The sequence below is a fragment of the Chelmon rostratus genome, chromosome 2, assembly GCF_017976325.1.
Source record: "Chelmon rostratus isolate fCheRos1 chromosome 2, fCheRos1.pri, whole genome shotgun sequence".
Classification (NCBI taxonomy): Eukaryota; Metazoa; Chordata; class Actinopteri; order Chaetodontiformes; family Chaetodontidae; genus Chelmon; species Chelmon rostratus.
The window spans coordinates 2,880,520-2,902,732 of record NC_055659.1 but is presented as its reverse complement, the minus strand read 5'-3'; the positions used below and the strand labels follow the sequence as shown (position 1 = coordinate 2,902,732).

General features: G+C 41.7%; 1 protein-coding gene across 1 annotated transcript; it reads right to left on the bottom strand.

The window, feature by feature from the left end:
- Positions 1-1,727: 1,727 nt before the first annotated feature.
- On the bottom strand, positions 1,728-22,048 carry rbl1 (retinoblastoma-like 1 (p107)). Its single transcript, XM_041949164.1, has 22 exons — positions 21,780-22,048; positions 18,898-19,031; positions 17,422-17,625; positions 17,226-17,290; positions 16,649-16,777; positions 16,201-16,364; positions 15,794-15,858; positions 15,469-15,643; positions 14,328-14,494; positions 13,911-14,023; positions 12,539-12,642; positions 11,813-11,950; positions 11,492-11,656; positions 11,192-11,354; positions 10,867-11,088; positions 9,334-9,521; positions 8,309-8,485; positions 7,527-7,598; positions 6,013-6,100; positions 5,072-5,220; positions 4,817-4,981; positions 1,728-3,699 (listed from the first exon to the last, which is right to left on the bottom strand). The coding sequence occupies exons 1-22, from the start codon at positions 21,939-21,941 to the stop codon at positions 3,505-3,507; spliced, it is 3,204 nt and encodes a 1,067-aa protein (XP_041805098.1). The 5' UTR covers positions 21,942-22,048; the 3' UTR covers positions 1,728-3,504.
- Positions 22,049-22,213: the final 165 nt, after the last annotated feature.

The following is a 22,213-nucleotide window of genomic DNA, read 5'->3' as shown; positions in this document are numbered from 1 at the left end:
CCCAGCGGGTAGGGATGGAAACCACCGGGTTGTCATGGCAACCAAGCTATCAAAGTACAGATTGTACAAGACACATTAAAATGATTAAAATACTGAAATATTCAGGGAGCATCCATGCTTTCATTTGCACAACTTCAAGAAAAGTATAATCTCCCCAGACATGATTTTTTCAAATACCTGCAGATTCGCAATTTCATAAGTAGGAGAACTACTCTTAATACTGATGCTACTACATCTGCAGTTGAACAATTACTCCTCCTTGGCCCAGCTAAAAAATGCATTACTCGCTTTTATAATGTCTTAAGCCAGACTGATGTGAGCTTGGTATAAATATTGATGGGGATAAATGGACTAAGATATGGACTCAAACAAAGAAAATTTCAGTGTGTAACCGTGCCAGATTGTTGCAATTTAAGATCGTCCACCGTTTACAAATTTCTCCTAACAAAAGACATAAAATGAACTCTAAACTCTCACCTGCATGTTTAAAATGTAAAATCTCAGTTGGAACCTATACTCACTGTATTTGGTCCCGTCCTAAAATTCAAACATATTGGATGGATGTTTTGCAAGATCTGGAAAATATATTTGGTGTTGTGTTACACATGGACCCTCTTTCTTTGATCCTAGGTTACCCCAGTCAAGAGTCTATTGTGGGTGTTGACTCTACAAGACTGTATAATATCCTTACATATGCAGCAAGGAAGAACATCTTTCTGTCTTGGATAAGTGACAAACCCCCCCCACTACATCAAACTGGCATAAGATAATTATGGAATGTTTTCCCCTTGAGCACCTGACCTGCTTGCTTCACTCGTCAGAAGGACAGTTTATGAATATTTGGACTCCATATCTTCGCTTTTCTAACTCCACAGTGGCTTCAGTACTATCAAGCGCTGTCCTTGGCTAGCCTTTGGCTCCTTTCCTGCATATTATTACAGTCTGACAATTTGAATCTTCTAGAATTGTGATCCGGGGTATATTATTATTTATATATTAATTTTATTTCATTTATTAGACTATTTTATCTGTCTACAGGGTAAGCCTTTTCATTGTTCTGGTCAGAGAAGTACATGTGTACAGGCTGTCTAGACCAATGTTGTACTGAGCGCTGTTGATGTTGTATTATTGTTGTTATGTTAATATGTAAAAAAAAAAACTCAATAAACATATTTGAGAAAAAAATAAATACTAAAATATGCCATTACTTTTGTTAGTGGAATTTTAAGATATTTTATATCAATTTTACTTAATCATCTTTTTAAGCGCTACAAGAAAATAACTCATAAATAATTCATTTATCAAAAGCAGGAGCTCCAGTATTTTTACATTCAGTTCCAAAATCTTTTTGTCTACATATTATTTCTCAGCCTGAATAACTAAATTTTATATTTTTACATTTAATATGTTGACTAGTTGTTTTTAGACTCAATATATGCATAATCATGAGTAATTTAAGGCCAACCAAACACAAATATACAAAGATGAGAATAGTCTCACCAGGAGGTCCATTTAGCAGCTTTGCTGGAGCTTTCAATCAAATATGAACTTTTAACCTCAGACACAGAAATGATTCAGTATTTCTCGACCTGAACTATAATACTGGTGGTGTGAGGGGAGCTTTGAAACAGCATTTAGACTTTGAAATACAAAATTAAATAAAAACAATAAATAGTAGTTTACAGGAAATGTGCCAGCTTGAGGAAGAAAAATGAAACATCGAGAAGTCGAATGAATGAACACAGAGTGCTCAGAGTCAGTTTTATTGTACAAAACCTTTGACTGTCTGTAGAAAATACAAATGTCCTCGTAGTGGACAGCACAAACACACAGAGGCAGAAACACACCTGCTCCCTGCTTACAGATTTCCATCCATCATAGTATTTTTATGTTGTCTGGGAGAAAAATCCACACTTTTAATTGCATTTTCCTACAAGTGGTTCATTTTTCTCCGTCTGCTCTGACAATGCAAACCAGGTACGAACAAAACCGCAGAAATAAAACTGTTAAAAGTCACAGATCGTTAAATTCCATAAAAAATGAAGTGTAGATACTACACACCCACGCCGTCCATGCTGTTAGCATTCAGTCTATTATTACAACATTATACAACATGAAATGGTTCATAACCATAAAAAAGGAAAGATGAAAGGAAACAGTAGAACTAAATAGCTTGTGGTGGAAGACGTGTTTAATACTAGACGACGTACAAGGACGTAGAGCTTGATTTGTCAGATCCTGCTTTTAAAAAAAAAAAGAAAAAAACTATTTACACGAGTTTCGAGTTCAACGCTTGAATTTTTTTTCCAAATATATTTTGTTTTAGCTAAAATGTTCCGGTTATTTAATCCCTGATATCTGAAAAGTGGAGTCGTATTACATGAGAGGACTAGACATTTATGTAATTTACATATATGGAGTACAGCTGTCACAACAGCTCCTACAGAGGGTTGAATTATGGGCTGTTTGTAGCCTTCATGTTGCTAGGCTAGCGAGTTTCCTGAAGTCTGTTTCCGGTGTGTCTGTCACTTACGTCTAAAAGTGTTCAGTTTGTTCAGTTCAGCCAACGAACTTTTCTGGAAGCGTCTGCAAAGTGTTTCACTGCCACAGAAGAAACAATCTGACACAAAACAAAACACGAAGATGTCTCCTGACGTCTGTGCTGCAGAAAGATGAGAATGAATAATGTGTCAAACGTCCAAAAGTGGAAAAATCTAACAGCCAGAGAAAAAAAACGTGAGTCTGACAGCAGAGAGTGAGTGTGAGACAAACTTCAGGGCTGAGAGGTTCACGTTCTGCTGTGGTGAAGTCTTTCACGTTTCACTCGTACAAGAGAAAAGGTGTCCAGGAGGAGGTCTCTCTGCTAATGGCTATCAGTGCCTCGAGAAAACTTTCCTATCTTCAAAAAGTATTTTCCTAACAACAGGTGTTGGAAAAGAGGGTGTCATCTTACAATCAGGACAATATGGTGATCTGAATGTTTAGGTACTGTGTTTCTAAAAGATAAATAAATTGTTAAACTCTCCTTCACGTTTCCCTTTAAAAAGTGACTCCACATCCTGAAAAACCTGCCTGTGCTGCCATCTAGCAGCTGTGGCACAACAGTGTAACAGCACTATAGGTGTGCTCAGGTGCGTTTCGGGCTCACACTGTGTGGGTTTAAAGAGACGTTACGGCCAGAGCAACAGTGACTGCAGATACCTGAGCGACTTCGCAGAACGACAGAGCGAAGAGAAGTGATTGATCTGATTCCTGATGTGGCTCAACTCTCATATTTTAGATGTTATTACTGGTATCAAATCCAGACGTTTGTGTTTGTGAAGAGGAATTACAAGATGCTTTGCATAAAACCAAATGGCATGAACTGTGCCATTCTTTGCTGCACTGGTTCTATGACCCTCAGGTCATAGTATATATAGGTCAAAATTAAAAAGACTCTTCCTGTGTAGTTTCATCATTTCTCTCCAATAACTGGAACAGTTCTGTAATGAATCTGCCGGTCCATCAGTGACTCTGCCGCTCCGACACGACGTCCTGCAGGCGCTTCAGCAGCACATCTGGACTGCTGCCGTTCTCTGGACACGCCCTCTTGCTGGGAGAGTCGCACGCTGATGACATCATCACGTCCCCCTCCATGGTGAAGGCCCTCTTCCTGCTCACGCAGCCCTGCCGGATCATCCGGTTGATGTCCGATAGCTCCTGATGGAGGCGGCAGCAGAGTCGAGACGGAAGAGGAAGAAGCAGAAAGAGTGAAGTTTTAGTGCTACAAGTGCAGATGCTACAGCGTGTTCCTCTGTGTAACGATTACTTTGAGTCCAAAGTGACGTCTTTAAACGTCCAAATCACAAACCCAAATGTGTTCAGCTTACTGATGTTTGACAAAAAGAAGCAGCAAATCCTCCTGTTGAAGCTGAAACTGGAGCATTTTTTCACTAGTTTGCTTCAACAACAACTGAAATGATTAACGAGTGAGAAAATCTGTTTTTCTGTTGATGCATTGATCTATTCAGCTCTAGTGTGCATGCAAATGTGATGATAATATTTCCAATAACAACAGTGGAAAGCACATGAATGACGGTGCTTTAGGATGCGTTCAAGAGCGCTGGGTTGAAAATGCAGCCCCTTGTTCTCTCGACTGCACACAGAAGTGTCACCTCCTGCAGTATAAAAGCAGATCTGACAAAGTGAGAAGCTTTAATGATGAAATCTGTGCTAACAGCTGCACATAAAACCAGGAACCACCTGAAAACACTCAGTAAAATCAACGAGGCCCAGAGGGATGTTCGCTTCTGCAACACTTTCAGGGGAGTTTCAGAAAGACGGCATGTTTAAGATTTCCTCATTACTAACAAGTATATTCCCCAGTATTAATAAGTCAGCTGAGGTGCGTCACTGTAATCACCTTCCCTCGTTATCTTGGAGCATCACTGAACAGATGTTCAGGGAAATGCTGCTGGCGCCTCATGTTGCTTTCAGAGAAATGACCACTTAGAAACTGAAAATCTGTTTAAAGGGGTTTTCTGCTTTTAATATTTTAACTTGCACAAAGAAAAATCTCATAAAAGAGCCTGAACAGCAAACAAAGACAAGTGGCGTCAGGTGAAGTAAACATGCACCTGCAGATTCTTCACATTAAAAGTCTATTTCTGTTAGAGGAAAGAAACAGTGTGACTGTTGTTGTGCTGATAAAAATACACTGTAAATACAATAAATTACACTGACAAGACACGAGGTAAACATGGACATGTGGCTCTGTGTGTGTGTGTGTGTGTGTGTGTGTGTGTGTGTGTGTGTGTGTGTGTGTGTGTGTTCTTGCCTTGGATGGGCTGCTGTTGATCCTGTAGGTGTAGGAGTTCGGTGTGAGGCAGCCTGCAGAGTTCTTGTGCGGGGAGACGTACAGCGAGTGTCTCTGGGAAACACGGCGAGGAGAGAGAGGCTGAGCCCGAACCGACGGGAACGGAGAGAGGGGAGGAGCGTCCACCTGGAGGGTCACAGACAGACAGACAGTCAGATTCAGTGTACCCTGGTTTACTGTGACACCACAACTCGTCGCACTGTGGGACACTCGTACCCGGTTATCGTGGTTGGCGTATCGTAGAGCAAAGCTTTTAATCTTCAGGACAAATACACTGTTGTAGAACTGGATGAGGTCACCACGCTCCTCCTCCCCTGATTGGCTGGAATTTGCATCTCCCGAGGCCTGATTGGTTTTCTCTGCAGCTGATGAAACACAAGGATGAGTTGTTTTAAGTGATGAATCAAGTGAGAAGAGCAAACATCAAACAGAATCATGTTGAGTTTTTTGGCGTTTAATTCGAGCTGCAATGATTTCCTGAAGAATCTGTCGAATGAAATTTCTTCTGCAACTACTTAGAGAATCCATTAACTGACTTTTGAGGAAAAAAATGCCAAACTTGGTGGTTGCAGATCCTCAAATGTGAGAATTTGCTGCTTTTCTTGCTCTTACATTATAGTAAATTGAATATTTTCAGACTCTGGACACAGAAAACAAAAACACCTGCTGACATCATTTTTTTTGTCTGAAGTTTTATTGACCAAATATTAATATTACTGATAATAACAATGATTGTGAGTTGCATCCCTGGTGTGTTCAGTGGATTTAATCTAAATTTCAGCATTTTAAATTTAAAATAGTCCTTCTGTTCAGTGTTTGTGTGGGTCAGGACCCCTTCAAGAAAAAAAATTTCAGTGGAAATGTTTTTTACCGTTCAGTTAAACACATTAAAAAGTTTTAACTCCAGATCTGAGAAATTATAATAAAACATTATTAAGATTTTTGACTGATGAAGGTCTGAGGACCAGAATCAGAATCGCTTCAATCACCAAATGTATAATGTGTGCAGGAATCTGACTGTCATTATGGAAAGGGAAAAGGTTAAATGAAAGAGTTAAAGATGCTGCTGCCTGAAGTTAACACATCACCATGTGAACATACAGTGTGTGTGTGTGTGTGTGTGTGTGTGTGTGAAGCGTTCGTGGCTGTGATCTTACATTCGCCTCCTGAAGCAGGATCCACCTCCATGTTTTCATCGGCCACCTGCTCTCTGGGAGTGTGACGCAGCAAGACGCTGCGATAAACCTACACACACACACACACACAGACACACACAGACACACACACACTTCATTGACATAATGCATTCCTCTGCTTTTACCCCAACCTTAACCATCACAATTAAAAGCCATAGTGCCATAGTTTAGTATGCAGAACTAACCCTAACCTAAACCTAATTCTAACTAATACTCTCATTAAAACCAAGTCTGAACCCTTCAAGGCCCTTTGAAGGTGTGCGAGGAGCAGCTAAAACATCCTCACTTTCCAAAAATGTCCTCGCTCCCAAGGCCAAGAGCTCTAACTGGTTCTCACAAAGACAGACTGTAGTTTTTACTCGACTACATTCTTTTTTCATTTAGTCACTTTGCAGATTCAGCTAAATAATACACAATACTACCAACAAATAAAATATGCTATATTATCATAGATCAAGATGCCTAGCAGTATATAAAGTAATTAAAATGACTTCCACCTTTAGCAGCTGCACCATTAAAGTGATGAACACATTAATGCGTCAGTAATTACTGTTAGAGAGGCTCACATCAGGTGTGGCTTGATGCAGAGGCTGCTAATCACAGAGCGCTCCGGGCTAATTAACGAGACAGTGAGGAGAAAGGAAAGTGTCTGCAGCCTCAAAGCTCCGACCCTTCCCACACTCGACCTGTGACACTCCACTATGTGTGCTCTCATCTTTACTCAGCAAAACAGACAGTTAGCAGACCCACAGAGTTAATTAACTGAGTTTAACACACAGTGGAGTGACTCACCATAACTGCATGTTGTCTGATCCTGTTAATGTTGTTGATAAGATGAAATCTGTGCCACAGTGAGTAGTGGAGGTGATGAACAAACCAGTTTCTCTGTTTCTCTGTACTCTGCTCAACTGAAGGTCCATTTGTTCTATATGTAAAGCATTTACTTCCCAGGTATTAGTACCAGCTCTTTAAAGTGAGCAATTATTAGAGTTTTCCTGTACAGATAATACTTATGTCTGGTCTGAGAGTGCTTTACTTTGCTGTTTTTTAACTGAATTTACACTAAACAATGAAAGTTATCCATCCTGACTTCCCGCGTTTTGATTGACTGACAGACAAGGACCATCCTCTCTCTCTTTATATATATATTTATATATATATATTTTTTTTTCAGTAATCATCCAGTCACATAATAATACACACAATTCTGAAACGAGCCATTCTGCATTTTCATGTTACTTTATTTCTTAGCTAATACTTTTGCACTTAAAAAAAAGTATTGCACAAGTAAAAGTGGAAGAAGTCAATTTTACCACAATCTGAAATTTTGAATGATGACATAAAAAGCACCAAATAAATTCAGTTTTTACTGTCATTGTTAATTTGGGTGTTTCAGTTTGAAGATTGTTGTCGTATCATAATGGTATACAGTGGTATATCGGTAAAGTGTGTGTGTGCGTGTGTGTGTGTCTTACATGGCTGCTGGCCTGTGGTTGGCTGCGGTAACACTTCATGATGTCGTGGAAGGTGTGACTCTCTTTGGTGATCTATAAGGAAGGAAGGAATCACAGGAATTACAGCCAGTTTGTTTGCAAGCTTTTCTCCTGCAAGCTGATTGCTTCACTTTCATGCAAATGAGACACCTGGTTTCTGTAATCAGGGTGGGGGATTCGAGAGACCTCATTTCAGATGCAGATTTCTCTGTTATGAATAACAGGTAACCAGGCGTCTGGTGGGCTGTCTATAAGTGCACATGTGCAGGACAAAAGACTCACAATCTGAAATGGACAGTGTTGCCTCCGAAAGTCTGAAGGAGTCCGTTTCCACCACAGAACATTTGACTGTTAAATAACCAGTTTAACTTGGTTTCTCTGAGTAAACTGGTTACTGAAATACATGCAAACACAGTGAATGCTGAAGAGTTTTTGTCTACACTGCCAACAGATAACCAATCGTATATGTATTGTGTAGATGCATTTCTGTATAATTGTATTCTGCCATGTTTCTGCTGAATAACATTACAGTGAACATTGTCTTGCAGGGGGAAAAAACACATTTGTTATGTGCATACAAATACATGAGACGGCTTTAAAAGATGCTGGTGCCAAAGATTTTAGAGTTTCTCTGGCAGACAGTCAAGTTTTCAGGGCAGCTGCCAGAAACATTTCCCTGTGAGGCATCACTGCATCCTTAAACCCAATTAGGCAATTTTCTTAATTATATGTTGAGCATTTGGTGAACAAGTTTGTTTTCTCACTTTGGATATAATGTAAACGCTACACAACAGCAGCTGGTCGAGGTGTCTGCCCCGCATCAGATCAGTGCAGTGGACCAGAATGTGCTCAAAACACGTCCAGATCTTCCCCCGCAGCTCCAACGAGATGTCCAGCTTCACACACAAATCCCGCAGACGAACACTGGCCAGGTGATACACCTGGAAACACACACAGGGGGAGAGAAGGGTGAAACATCGACCTACCTACCTCGTGTGTTTATATTCTAGCTAATGAAAGCTAACCAGTCCTCATGTGGAAATATCCTGCCATTGATTTGATTTCAACGTGTCAAACTCAACATAAACAAAACAAACGTCCAAATATGCCAATATGTCCAAGACATCCGACAAAATAACCAAAAAATATATGACTGTATCTTTGATGACGCTCACATGGTTTGTTGTCAAAATGTCTCTTTTACAGAAATCTTTTATCAAAGATGCAACGGTGCAGTTTTGAGATGTTGAAAAACTAAAAAAACGTTGCATTATATTCAAACTTTCTGACACCAAATATACTGTATGACAGTGCTGGACTGAACAGCTGGATGCACACTGCTTGGCTGATTCATAATCTGTACAAGTCCAAAACAAGCTGACCCTTTAAAACATTAAATTATTTATTTTGTTTACTTTTTGTTCATTTTATGGTTGATCCATAATAAAACAAGCGTATTTCCTGGATAGATTTACAAAGAACTGATCACTGTGAGCGATCAGATGATGAGGACAGACACGAAAACTTAAGTAAATCATAAACACTTGAATTTCAGGATGAAAATATCCTGGAACAAATGATGATAAATGTCAAGTCAAGTCAGTTTTATTCATACAGGCCAGAATCACAACTTTCCCTGAAAGGGATTTACAATCTGTACAGCGAGAACAGGCCCTGTCCTCTCTGACTGATGCTAAGCTAAGTCACTGACATCACATTTAAAATGACTGATGATGAGAATGAGGTCTCTCTGGATGTGAACACTGCACGTCTCGTTCTCAGCTCCTACCTTCCTGAAAAACAGAGCGAGAGATCCGGTGCGTCGCGGCCGGCCACTTCCTGCCTGGGGGTCGGAGGTCGAGGGCGCGGTGACGGCGCGGCTCGGGGAGGCGGTCAGCAGCAACTGAGCGGTGATGGTACCCGAGGAGTCAGGGGGCTGAACCGGGATCAGTGTAATCGTGCGGTCGTTACTAATACCTGCAGACAAACACACGCACAATTAGCAACAAGGAAAACCTGCCGTGTCTTTTATATGCATTTGCCATCAGCCTGTCAGGTTGGAGGTTCTTGTTTACGTGCAGCATTTGAGCCAGGCAGTACACTGCCAAGGTTGGGGGTTCGACTCCCAGTGGGACTCTGTGCATGTTTTCAAAGCATGTTTGTTTAAGACTGTGATCTGATTGGCCTCTGAGTATGATTTAAAGTACTGATATTTCACATCACTGTGCAGTCTGGAGTCACCGTGTGGTTAAAATTACCTCCAATAAATGCAGAGAGCAGAAAAGTCTTTGGCCAGTTAGAGGCTGCTGGACAAACTTAAGCTCACATTTCTCTGCACAGCACTGCTGTAGCTGCTGCTGTTGGCTACAAGCAAAAATGCAAAGATGACCTATATCATGATTCACGTTTTAATTACTGTAAAAATGACCTGATAATGTGACAAACTGAGGGTCATCACACTGGAGTTTGTCTCCTTTTTAGGTGGCATTCTTAAGTATATCAGAAACATGTTAGAAATTTGCCTCAGTTCGCTTAGACAACAAAATTCTTCTTTGTTCACCTTTTTAACAAATGATATGATTATAATATACAATGATATGTGACAAATGATAAAGTTAATTTTATTTTAAACCCTTTTCAACATTACCAGCTTCATCTATTTGTTAAAGTGATGGCATTTTGTCATTCAGTATTCCTCACTTCGTGAATTCAGACATGAAGGACTTTAACTGAAAGAGCTCAGACTAATTCACTGATAGATCTGCCAATATATCCTCATTCTGTGTTATTAGAGACTGAATTTTACAGCTTGTTTTATAATATCTGACAGTGCAGAGGTCCTTATTGCCCTCATGCTGTATGTACAGAGCTTTGCTGGATATTCATCTGTTTTTTCACACAGTTGGCCTGAAGGAAAATGGAAAACATAAGAGGGTGCTGGTCAAATTATTGCTGTGGCTGTACAAGAGATCTTCTGCTCTGTTGGCACTACAAGGGGAAAAAATGGCTCTTTCAAAGTGTTTCTGACACAGATTTTATTCTCTTCGTGCACAAGAGATGAAGATGATATTCACTTTATTGCAGTGATCTTGGCAGGAGATTAAAGATGCACGTTTCTCTCTCTGCATGTCTCCTCTTATTCTGCTGCAGCCTTTACAGTTGAAAGTGATGCGGAAATGTTACTGTGAGATGTTAAACTGCATCATGGGTGCATTTCTGAATGGGGCTTTCGTAGCAGTTGTGTCTACTTTAAGCATCAGCATCTCCTTTGTATTCTCCGTGTTCACTGCTGTAAGCGTGTGTAAATGTGTGTGTCGTCTACCTTGCAGCGGGATACTCAGGACGGTGGCCTGGGTGCCGTGAGCTCCGATCTTCAGGGTGCTGCTTGAGCCGAACGTCAGCCTTTTGGCCGGTGACGACATCAGGCTCACGCTGGGGGCCGCCCCTGACGTTGGAGGGTCGTCGCCAAAGAGACGCCGTTTAGCGCTGCCAGCTGCCGGGGAGCTGTACCGGTCATGGACCGACAACGGAGAGGGAGGCACATCTGGAAGAGGAGAAGAAACTGATGATAAACTTGATCATAGCTCATATTTTACCTTCAGAAACAAACCATACACCTAAACACACAGATGCACCTGTACACCCACCTTTGCGTGCACTGCCCAGACCTGATCTGAACTCCCTGATGCGGGGGTGGATGATGGGGGAAAGCGCGACCAGAGGCAGGTGGGACTGTGCTCCGCTGCTCGACCCAGAAACAGAACCAGGAGCAGCACCAGAACCCGTATCAAGACTGGAGGAAAAATTCACCTGACAGAAAGGAGGACAACGAGAAAGTAAATTAAAGACAAAGACAAGAAGCAGCAAAACGAGAAAGAAGGGAAATTTCTCCAATGTTTGTGCGATTGCTGCTGAAATGTCTGTATGTTTGTGTGTTTCCTGCTGACCTCCTCCACTGTGGGCACTTTGTTCCCAGCAGCCTGCAGGGCGCTCCACAGGGCAGAGTCAGCGCTCCACGCTTTACTGTCCAGAACCTGCTCCTCGATCAGGTTCAGATGCTTCACCATGTCTCTGGACAGGCCTTCCTCTGAGCGGATAAACACCTCGATCACCTGCGGGACAAACAGACACAGCTCTGCTTTCAGTGAAAAGTTGCCGACTGGACTTGAGAATGTTTCAGCTTGAAAGAACCGAAACATCCCGTATCCTCCAGACTCCTCACTGGCTGCTTAAAGGTGTAAAAGTGTGTGTTTTTGAGTGTCTGTGACCTTAAAAAAGTAGAATGGGGCCAGTTTGAAGATGTTGATGATCCAGGGAAAGGTTCTTTGGGAGCTGTAGGAGAACAACACCACCTCCAGACAACACGCCATCAGGGAACAGTGAAAGATGTCCTGCTCTAACAGCACCTACCAACACACATAAACACACATTTATATTTACTTCAAGTACCAAAAAGACTTTATGTCTTCATGTGACAGCCGACGAATGATCACAAAACACTGAAACACACCTAGACACATGTTATGAAATGAGGGAGGGAAGGCAAAAAAGATGGTTAATCTACACATTAACATATGTTTTCATTTTCCCTGGTAAGGAGCTTTTGCCTTTGTTTGGGGCAATGAACTATGAAATACATTTGCTGTAGATAAAACCAAATAAAGACGCACATGTGGAAGTTCTTGGAAACAATATGTTGGACAAAATAACCTCAACTTAAAGGTCCACTTACTTGTTTTGGATGGTTGGTTGAAATAATGAGAACAACAAGATACACGTGGAAGCTTAGAAAAAGCTAATAAGTGAAGCTTTTTTGTCAAACCTTTGGGGACAAAGCCAGGCTGCTTCCACTCTTTATGCTAAGCTAACTGGCTGTAGCTTCATAATGAACAGACAGATACAACAGTGGTATCAATCTTATCATGTGACTCTCAGCGAGAAAGACGACACACTGTCACACAAATAAAGATTTGAAATTCAGGGCTGCTGCGTACGCTCATGTCTTTGCCGTGCAGCCGCTTGGTCTCCTGAACTATGACGTTCTCCAGGATCTTGTAGTAGAGGATCTCAGCCAGCTTCAGACGGTTCTCTGCAAAGTCTGACATAGATGACAAAAGGTGGATCATTTATATGCTACAGAGATCCTGCTGCGTCTCCAAACATGTAAAAATACGGACACACAATAAATAATATTATGTTGCAGGTTATCCCAACCAAGGCAACAAGAAACGACAGATCATTCAAATGCTATCCAGCTGGAGGATTCAGCGAGAAGATAAATCCCCTGATAAGACGACTCAGGTTTGTTGAAGTATTGTCAGTTCAAAATCGCGAAACTGCCAATTATATCTGAACGACTCACCTGGATGTATATCACATCTTGTCTGTTAGAAATTCAGGATACCTCACCAAGATATGTGTGTGTGTGTGTGTGTTGGAAACTAGCACCTGCCACCAGCCAAATGCAGACCATGAATTTGTGAAGTGACGTTAAATCTCAACAGCCACGCCACGGTGGTGGATAAATAAAGGGACCATCAAACAAACAACTGAAACAACACTCGTCACTGTGAGCAGTACAGTGGGACTGGCCACTGGGAGTGCTGGGAGGACTCCCGGTGGGCCAGTGGCTCTGTGGGTTGGGTTGATAATTGCTCACCTTTACCACTGTTACCAGTCAATCATTCGGTGATGCTGCTTTTTCCAGTTCAGCGCCACACTGAATTCCTGTATCAGCCAACATGTCTCATGTTTTACCTGAGAAGAATCCCCTTTTAGCAGCTTTCTTCATCATTTGTGATGATGATGATTTCCACACAGTCAGTGAAAGTAAAAGTCTGTGTCCCGTTTGTTGTTCTGTTATAAAACCAGAGAGCGCTTCTCCTGCCGGGCTGCTGACCGCGCTGTCAGCCGAGGAGTCCAGGACCAGCTCTGGTGCTCAGAACTGGTGCACTGCAGAGCGGAGACAGCAGCTCAATGAGACCAGTGACACCAGTTCAACTGTTCAAGGCTCTGCAGCAGAGGCAGTCAGACTGAAGACAAGGAGGACGAGATAAGGTCTGGGTGTGGCTGGCTGGCTGGCTGGTGCCTTTTGTTGACAGTGAACATGTCATGCAGTTCATGCGCTCATTGTCAACATTCGTGAAACAACCAATCATAGCGTGGATGGGGCAGAACATTTAAAAAAAAAAGAAAAGGTTGATGTGCTACAGCAAAGATTGTTCTGCATGAAAGGATTACTGACACATTAGTGGTGTGTTGGTGTGTTGGTGTGTGTGTGTGTGTGTGTGTGTGTGTGTGTGTGTGTGTGTGTGTGTGTGTGTGTGTGTGTGTGTGTGTGTGTGTGTGTGTGTGCATGCGCTGTACCTATATGAGAGCCGGGCATGTCCTCCGAGTCGTTGGTGTAATGCTCTTTGAAGGTTTGTCCCAGTGTCTTTACTCGGGCCAGTATGGACTCTGTGGGATCTCTGGAGCATGACCTTTAAAACATTTAAATTAAAGTAATGCACGTGACCAGTTTATGGTTTTAAACTTTCAGCAATTAAACACATTACGCAACAAAAAGCACAAAATATATGTAAGAAAAGTTGTTGTTTTTTTAATAGAAAACGTTTTTGGAATCCGGGTCGTTGAGGTGTCTCATCGACTTTACCGCAGTCTCCCTGTCCTCTACTCCACTGTGGTTCTACCCCACCGTAACTTCCCCTGTGCTGTTCTACTCTCTCCTCATCCTCCACGACTACAGCAATGCAGGAAGACGCAGAGACCAAAACAGGAACTGACCTGAAGATCTGCATCAGGTGGTCGCTGGGGGCCGTCCGCAAACCGGCCACCATGCTCTGCAGCCGGCTGACACTCTGTGTCGCCGAGGAGACGGGCGTGACGAGCAGGTCCTTCTCCTTCAGGTAAACCCGTCCTGTCAGAGGGGTGGAGGGAGCGAGAGAGCCAGACTGCACACACAGAGAGAGAGAGAGATTATTTCTACCCCCTGTCTGAGTGCGTGTTCATATCATCTGTCTATAAAAGCAGATTTTTCTCTGTTTATAATGTTGTAAATATATTGTATGTACCAAGAATAAAGTCTTATTGTACATATGTACAATATTCTCAGTAACTAGTCAGATCTCACAGTTTATCAAAATCAAGAATTCATAGTTTTCTGTTTGCCGCTGCCTTTTATCAAATTAAAACAGAGAATACATATATTCCTATTTTGCATCGCACTATAATCTTTATTCACATGTTGAATCTGTTTTATAGTGTTTCAGCTTCTTTACATTTTATTGTACTTTTTAAAATCCAATTTCCACTTGTCTCTTTATGTTGACTCATGCTTCTTATTATCCTAATGCCTTCATGTAAAGCACTTTGAATTGCCTTGTTGTTACATATAAACTCTGCCCGGCCTGAAAGGAACCAGAACTCATTTTAATGTGTTGTCCAAAAACTATTTAAGACACATCAGTGTCACATTGTTCATGTTCCTTTATAAACACAGACTGTGGTTTATTCTGACTCAATCCAACATACACCTTCCTGCTGCCACAAATGCTCACTAGCACACCAAATGTGGATTTATCTGCCACTGAAAGTAGTCCCCAACAAATGCACAATTAACATTTGATAAAAACTTGAGTGACCAGCAGTCTTATTTATTTTTTAAAGATTGAAAGCTTTAGTGGGAAGTGATGGTCTTGGAGCTGAATAGAAAAGCCGAGCAGAGAAGTCAGAAAACATTCAGAGACAGACCAACAAACTGGTTTCAGCTTGTTCGCAAAATGTATCCCAAAATATGGGATATCACCAGTCCCATGCTGTGTTTGGATGTTGGTATATAATACCTTATGTACATGTTGTTCTGTGTGTGTGTGTGTGTGTGTGTGTGTGTGTGTGTGTGTGTGTGTGTGTGTGTGTGTGCGCGCACCTTCTCTACGTGCTGTTGCAGCTGGTTTTGAGAGGTCGTCTGGCTGGCGGACGGTTCCTGAATGATCTTCCTCGGGGTCCCGATTTCCTCATCGGCATCGGCTCCCAGAAACACTCGCTCATCAAAATCTCCCACCGTCAACACGTACTCCTCATACTCCCTGTTTATGGCTTTACTGTACACACACACACACACACACGGAGAGATGAACACTACAATAACTCTGCAAACTACTCACATGTTCAAAACTTCCATTCAGCAACACAGATTTGGAGACAGAGCTAAGTGACGGCGACCCTTGACCTCTGATTTCTGACTGGCTTACTTGTTATCAATGAAGTTCTGAGGATCCAGCAGTTCTGTCAAATGCTCCTCGTTTCCTTTCAGGATCTGATGGCAAGAAGTGAGATTAGGAGTTGAAAAGTAGGGCATTTTCTTAAAAAAAAAACAACTGAAATCTGGGTTGGAAGCCATAAAAGCATCACATGTTCAGGCTATAAATGTGTTGATGTATTTATACTGTCAGATTTTGAATGTAAAGTTTTAATTAATACTGTTTTATGACCAGGAAGGAAAGAAAGAGTGAGAGGATAACTGTATGCGGCTGAAGGGAGGAATGAAATGAGGATGAATGAATGAAGGAAGCAAGGAAGGAAGGAAGAAATGCACTTTCAAAATACAGGAAACAAATCTGAATGAATGTGATGAACATGTGTGTGTGTGTGTGTGTACCTGTTTCTGCAGCAGTTTCTGTATGTAGGGTTTAAAGTAGTGCTGTTTGATGCCTTTGGCCTCCACCACCAGCCCGTCATGCAGCTCACACAACCTCTCCAACACACATGGAGGAGGCTCGTCTGGTGAAACATGGCCGTCAGCGCGGTACAGAGCAGGCAGACCTGCAGACAGACAGACAGAAAGGAACTAGTGTATACAGATACTTCAAGGCGGAGCTGCTGACTTGTCAGTTCAATTATATATCACCAAATCACAACAAAAGTTGTCTCTGTGCACCTTCCATACAGAGCAGAATGAGGTCATACTGAAAGGTCATTTACACCTCAATTAACAAACGTTTGACCTTAAAAGCTACAGCTGATGTCTGTTCAGACACTACACTGACTGTTTACAGCAGATACACAAATATTGAGCTGTGCGCTGAGTCCACACATCAAAGCCTCACCTCTGAACGTTGGGTTGATGAGGTCCTTCCTGTTGGCACAGAGCAGAGCGTTGCCAAACACCAAGTCCAGACAGCAGAGCAGCAGGTGGTAAGAGTTCACCAGGTCATCACCGATCATACGGAAGTTACCTTCACAGTCACATCTCACATCACACAGGGGTAATCTGCATCCTAACCACAGCTACAACTATCAGTCGATTATTGGATTAGTTGATTAACCGCTAATTAATCTGCTACCATTTTGATAACTGACTGTTTCAGGAACTTTTCATGGAAAAACGCAAAACATGTGCTGCTTCCAAACTCTCAAAAGTGAGAATTTGGAGGTTTTCTTTGGAAAATAAAAGAGTAAACTAAATATCTGTAAAAGGAAAAAACTGACATTTTTCTCACAATTTACAGACAAAACAACTAAATGAGAAAATCAGTGTTGGTTCCAGCTCTAACCCGAACAAACCAACAGCTTAATATTAATTACAGATATAAATTGGTCCATGAAGTTTACGGTGTAAACTAAACTCTGGCAGAGACTTGTGTCAGCACAACCATTACTGAGCTGAGTTTTCTGTAATCTTACCTTTTGTGTAGACAAACAGAGTCCAGCAGAACTTGAACACATCACTGATGTGACAGGGGAGTCGCCTGCAGAGCCCAAGAGAGAACACACACTTGGTTAGATTGGGCTTCACGTGACTGAGAGAATAAAATCTTTGCACTTGTGTGCCCTGCTTCAGGGCTAGCAGTGTGTGTGTGTGTGTGTGTGAGCCTCGTGCCTGTGCTTCCTGCTGCGCGGTTGCCGTGGCGGTTCCCCTCCCTGCGGGTTCTGAAACATGTCCATGAAGATGGGCTCAAACTTGCGGAAAATCACGGTGGAAACCTCAAAGTTGCGCTCAAGTCGCTCCATGCGCAGCCTGAAGTCCTGTGAGAGGTTGGACATGTCGGCCCACTTCCTCATCTTAGAGAAGAACTGGATCAGACTGGGAGAACAGGGAGAGAAGTGTTAGGAGCAACATACAAAAGCAAAGAAATGACCACTTAAAAAAGGCAAAAATGGCATCTGCAGGTTCCAGAAATAACTAGAATAACCGCCTCCTGGATGTTTGCCTCCACTAACCAGTCAAGTTGAATTTACCTCCATGTCTGTCCAGACTCATGTAATAAATGCAGTGAAGTGAGTTTAATTAAAGGTACTCAGTGTATTAGTTGGTGAAATGGAAGTTCTCGCTGTATCGACATGTCTGATTCCGGTGAATAACATCCAGAGAGAAACATGCTGTCTTCACTTAGAGACTGTTTGTCCAGAGGAGTCCAGAGGACTGACAGAGAGCTTCATCACATGGTGCAGCGACAATCACCTGAAGATCAATATCAGCACAACCACTCAGCTTGTGCTGGACTACAATGCTTCAAATATGGACGCTGCTGCAAAGAAGCTGTACATGTGGACGTTTCACACACATGTTCAACCCAGAAACAGAAGATCTTTAGAATCAGCAGAGTTTCAAGGTGGACGGCGAAGATTAGAGTCACCGATTCAGCATCTGACCAAATGTGAAACATGGTCACGATCTGTCTTCTGTTCCTGAGTTCTGCTGCTGAATAACGGACAGAAAAGAGTTTCTGCACAACATCATGATGTCACAGTGAAGCTGACCTCCTGATGGATATAAAAATGTCATCACGTCATTTTATCCTATTAAGACATTTGTGTGAAATTTTGTCATAATTAGTGAATGAATTCTGGAGTTGTGGCTAAAAACATTTTGTAAGGTCACAGTGATCAGTTCATCAGTCCAGTGAAGTGAAGCTGCAATTACAACCATTTCCATATTTCACAGCTTGAGTTTGCAGTTTATGATCCAGTTCTTTGAAGGACTTCAGAGCTTTTGTTCTATTACAGATAGTCAACTTGAATCCTCAGCTTTCACTTTACATCACCTAGTCTCACTAATTTGAAGGACAGGTCTAATCTATATGAATGCAACACTCACATGCTCATATGTACATTGAGGGAGTTAGTGGTCGCTGTAATCATTCTTCCTCTCTATTACTGGTTGCAAAGAAAACCCCTCCTAAAGCAATTTCAAAGTGACGGGGGATAAAAATCCAGAGTAGTTGTTGCCTTGTTGTGTTATTGCCCCTCCTCTGCAGCTCAGGAGGAAAAACACTGGGAAGTTTAGTTGAACTGAGACTGTGGATGCCTTATTATACATTCAGCTGAACTTCAGAATTCATTTCTGCACACTGACCTGAGTTTGGAGGTGCGAAGGATCCTGGTGAGGGAGACACAGTTTCCTTCCATCAAACCTTTCCCCACTGTGGGAGTGGATCCCTTCCTGCAGGCTGCATACAGCGAACAGGCCAACCAGTGGACCACCTCGCCCTGTGCAAACACAGCAGTACATTTACACACACCTCATGTCTTATCTCAATTATGCAGAAACGGAGAGCTCGCCCGTCGCTGACCCACTTTAAACTCACAAACACAAACTTATGCACATCAACAGGAGCACGAAAAGCTGCAGACGAATAGCCAAACATTATGAATATGGTACATGGAGTTAAAAAACGCTGTACAAATTCAGGGAAAGGGGGAGAGAACACCCTTCAACAAGTTGAACTGTTTGGCTTTTAGTCTACTGAAGGCCACGGCAGTTTCTAGTTTTTATTTAACTTCAGAAAATACACTTCATTATTTTTAACCAGGCTGGTGAAGGCCGTAAATTACAAGGACCCAGCGAGTAATAATCCTGCAGCATTGACTGATGACTATGAAAGTCTTAAAAGCATCATAATAAGATCTTTCAGACTGCACAGCATCTCACATGAGTCTTGAAATGAGTCTTGATTTTAGCTGAACAATCAGTCAATTAATAGATTAGATAATCAACAGAATCTTTTTCACGAAAAGATTAATCATTTTGAGAAATACAAAAATATTTGCTGCTTCATGAATGTGAGTATTGTTTTTGCTTTTATCTGTTTTATATAACAGTAAATTGATTGATTGGATAATCAACAATCAACATATCGCTTTGGGCTCTGGTTAATTTTGATGGGACTTTTTGCTATTTTCTGACCCTTTGTAGATAAAATAACTAATCAGCTATCAGAGAAATAACGTGAAGATGAATCTATAATAACCAGCAGTTGCAGTTCTAAACTTGATACAAGATCAAAAAGCAAGTGAGTATAAGTATTATTATCTTCTTTCAAAACCACTTATTTACAATATATTATTAACATACAATAAGCATATCTGACTGGAATGTTATCCGACATAACAAACCCCTAATGTTACTGGTCCTGGCGAGGGTCAAACTATCAGATTTCGATATCAGTTCTTAATGAAGCTCACTTTTTATTCTGCCACCACAGTGACTAATGAACCACTTTGTCAGTTCAAGTTGGTAAATGTCACCTGGTGGATAAATGAACTGGCAGCACAGTGCATAAATTAAGTGGTGTGGGACTTTAAATGGCATTCAACCAACATGTGGCCGTTGCTATTTCTCTCTCTCTCATTGCCATATTGGAGCAAAGTCGTAATGATGGAGCTAAAGAGTCACTTTGATCCCTGCATTTGACTGTGATGATGCTGATGATGATGACGTAATCTCCGGCCCAGGGTTGGGCAAATACCTGTCTCAGTGAGGAAATGCAGACAGACAGCTGACATGTCATAACATGTCACTTAACCAAGAAAAAAAAATCTGCATCTGATCTGTCTGCCAGTGAGGTGTGGGATTAATGTCAAAGGTAATATCACATATACACACTCAGCCCTTCCATAACACCTTTCTTTATGAAGCTCCTAATATTCCATTTTGTTTGAAATACGTTAAACTCAACTCTGTGTTTATCATTGAGGTCAAAGCTAAAGGTGGTGTTGTTCATTAACATTATATTGAGTGATGTTTGAAATGTTTTGTTCTTCCCTTTTATGCACAGGAGGGAGGCAGAATATTAAAAACACACTGTAATGCAGTCCAGTACAACACCAGCCCTATGTATGACCTCAGTGTTCATACATGTAATTGAACTCACTAATACTTGCATGTGTTCTTGTAGATCCTTTTTCTGCTGTGACACCTCAGTTTACCAGCATGGGATCAATAATGGGATCAATAGCCATCATCTCATCAATGTGCTGCTTACAGCTTCTCAAATATGACATTCACAGACACAATTAGATTTTCTAAATCTTTTTAAAGCAATCTCTGATCAAAAATTAGCCATATGATTTATTTTTTTCTATTTCAATCATGTCTATTCACAATTGAAGGTCTTATTTTATTGTCACAGTCAAATTTATTTTCAGGGTGCTTTAAAAACAAACCACGTTTGTGCCAAAAGGCTTTACAACAAACATAACTGAGCACAGTAATTATCAGGAAACGCAGCACTTCAAATACAAGGATAACACACAGTGTACACATATGTAGCGTGTTTGATTCTACATGAGCTTTTGTACCTTTAAAAGGCTTATGTTCTTCAGGTGAAACGATTTTATTTTTAGTTTTCCCTGTGTAAAAAGCACATTGTAGCTTTATTTTGAAAGTGGAGGTGAAACAATTCGACGATTAATTGACAGGCTGGACATTTGAAGAGGTCGATTTGGACTGAGGTTATAGATGTTTTTCTTTGTTTTCTGACAATTTACAGACTGAACGATCCAACAGATTAATGAATAGTGACGGTAAGTTGCAGCCCTGTTTGAAAGGTGCAGGTTAAATGGTGTTTATTACGGTTTATTTAAAACACGTTGGCTCCTCTCTGTCATTTAAATGTTAATACTTGGTTACAAAGTAAACAGATAATAAAGCGGACTCAGGGAAGCTGTCAATGTTACTCATATCCTAGTACTTTACAAAGTTATACTGATTTAACGTGGTTAAGTAGATTAATCAAAAAAATAAGAGAATGATCAGATAATGAAAACAGTCTGCAAATGAAGCCCTTTAACCCAGTGTTTGTGTCCCACACCGCACTGAAGTTTGGTCCTACAGGGAGTTTAACGTTACAGAACGATCAAAGTTAAGGATATTTCGATGAATCTGTGGCCGAGCGTTTAACTTCGGGCTGAGTCATAAAACAGGCACTGAGGACGCCCGTCAGAGGACGACATTACCTCCAGTGTGTATGTATTCCATATGGCAGTGAAGTTCTCCATGGCTTCAGCAGCAGTCTGCTCGTCCATGTTCAGCTCCTGACACAACGTCTCCAAACTCCTCCGGATTGAACTCTCCTCCATCCTTCCCGACTCAGAATCCGACGACTCTTCGCCCCGCATTCGTACAAAAATCCAGCTACAGTTTCAGCCAAGTTTAAAATCACACGGAGTTAAAGCCTAAAAACCAAAACACGACACCCCCGTATCCGCACAGGCACAACGCCACCTTCCCCACGACCGGCGGACTTCCGCTAGCCATCCCCACAATGCAGCGCGTTGGCGCGAAAACTGCAGGCCGGCGACCAATCAGAAGCGAGGGGAGCGTCTTTCTGAGCGCTGTTCGCCCAACCCCATTCCCGTGCTCTCGTGCGCCTCTTCCCCACCAACCGTTA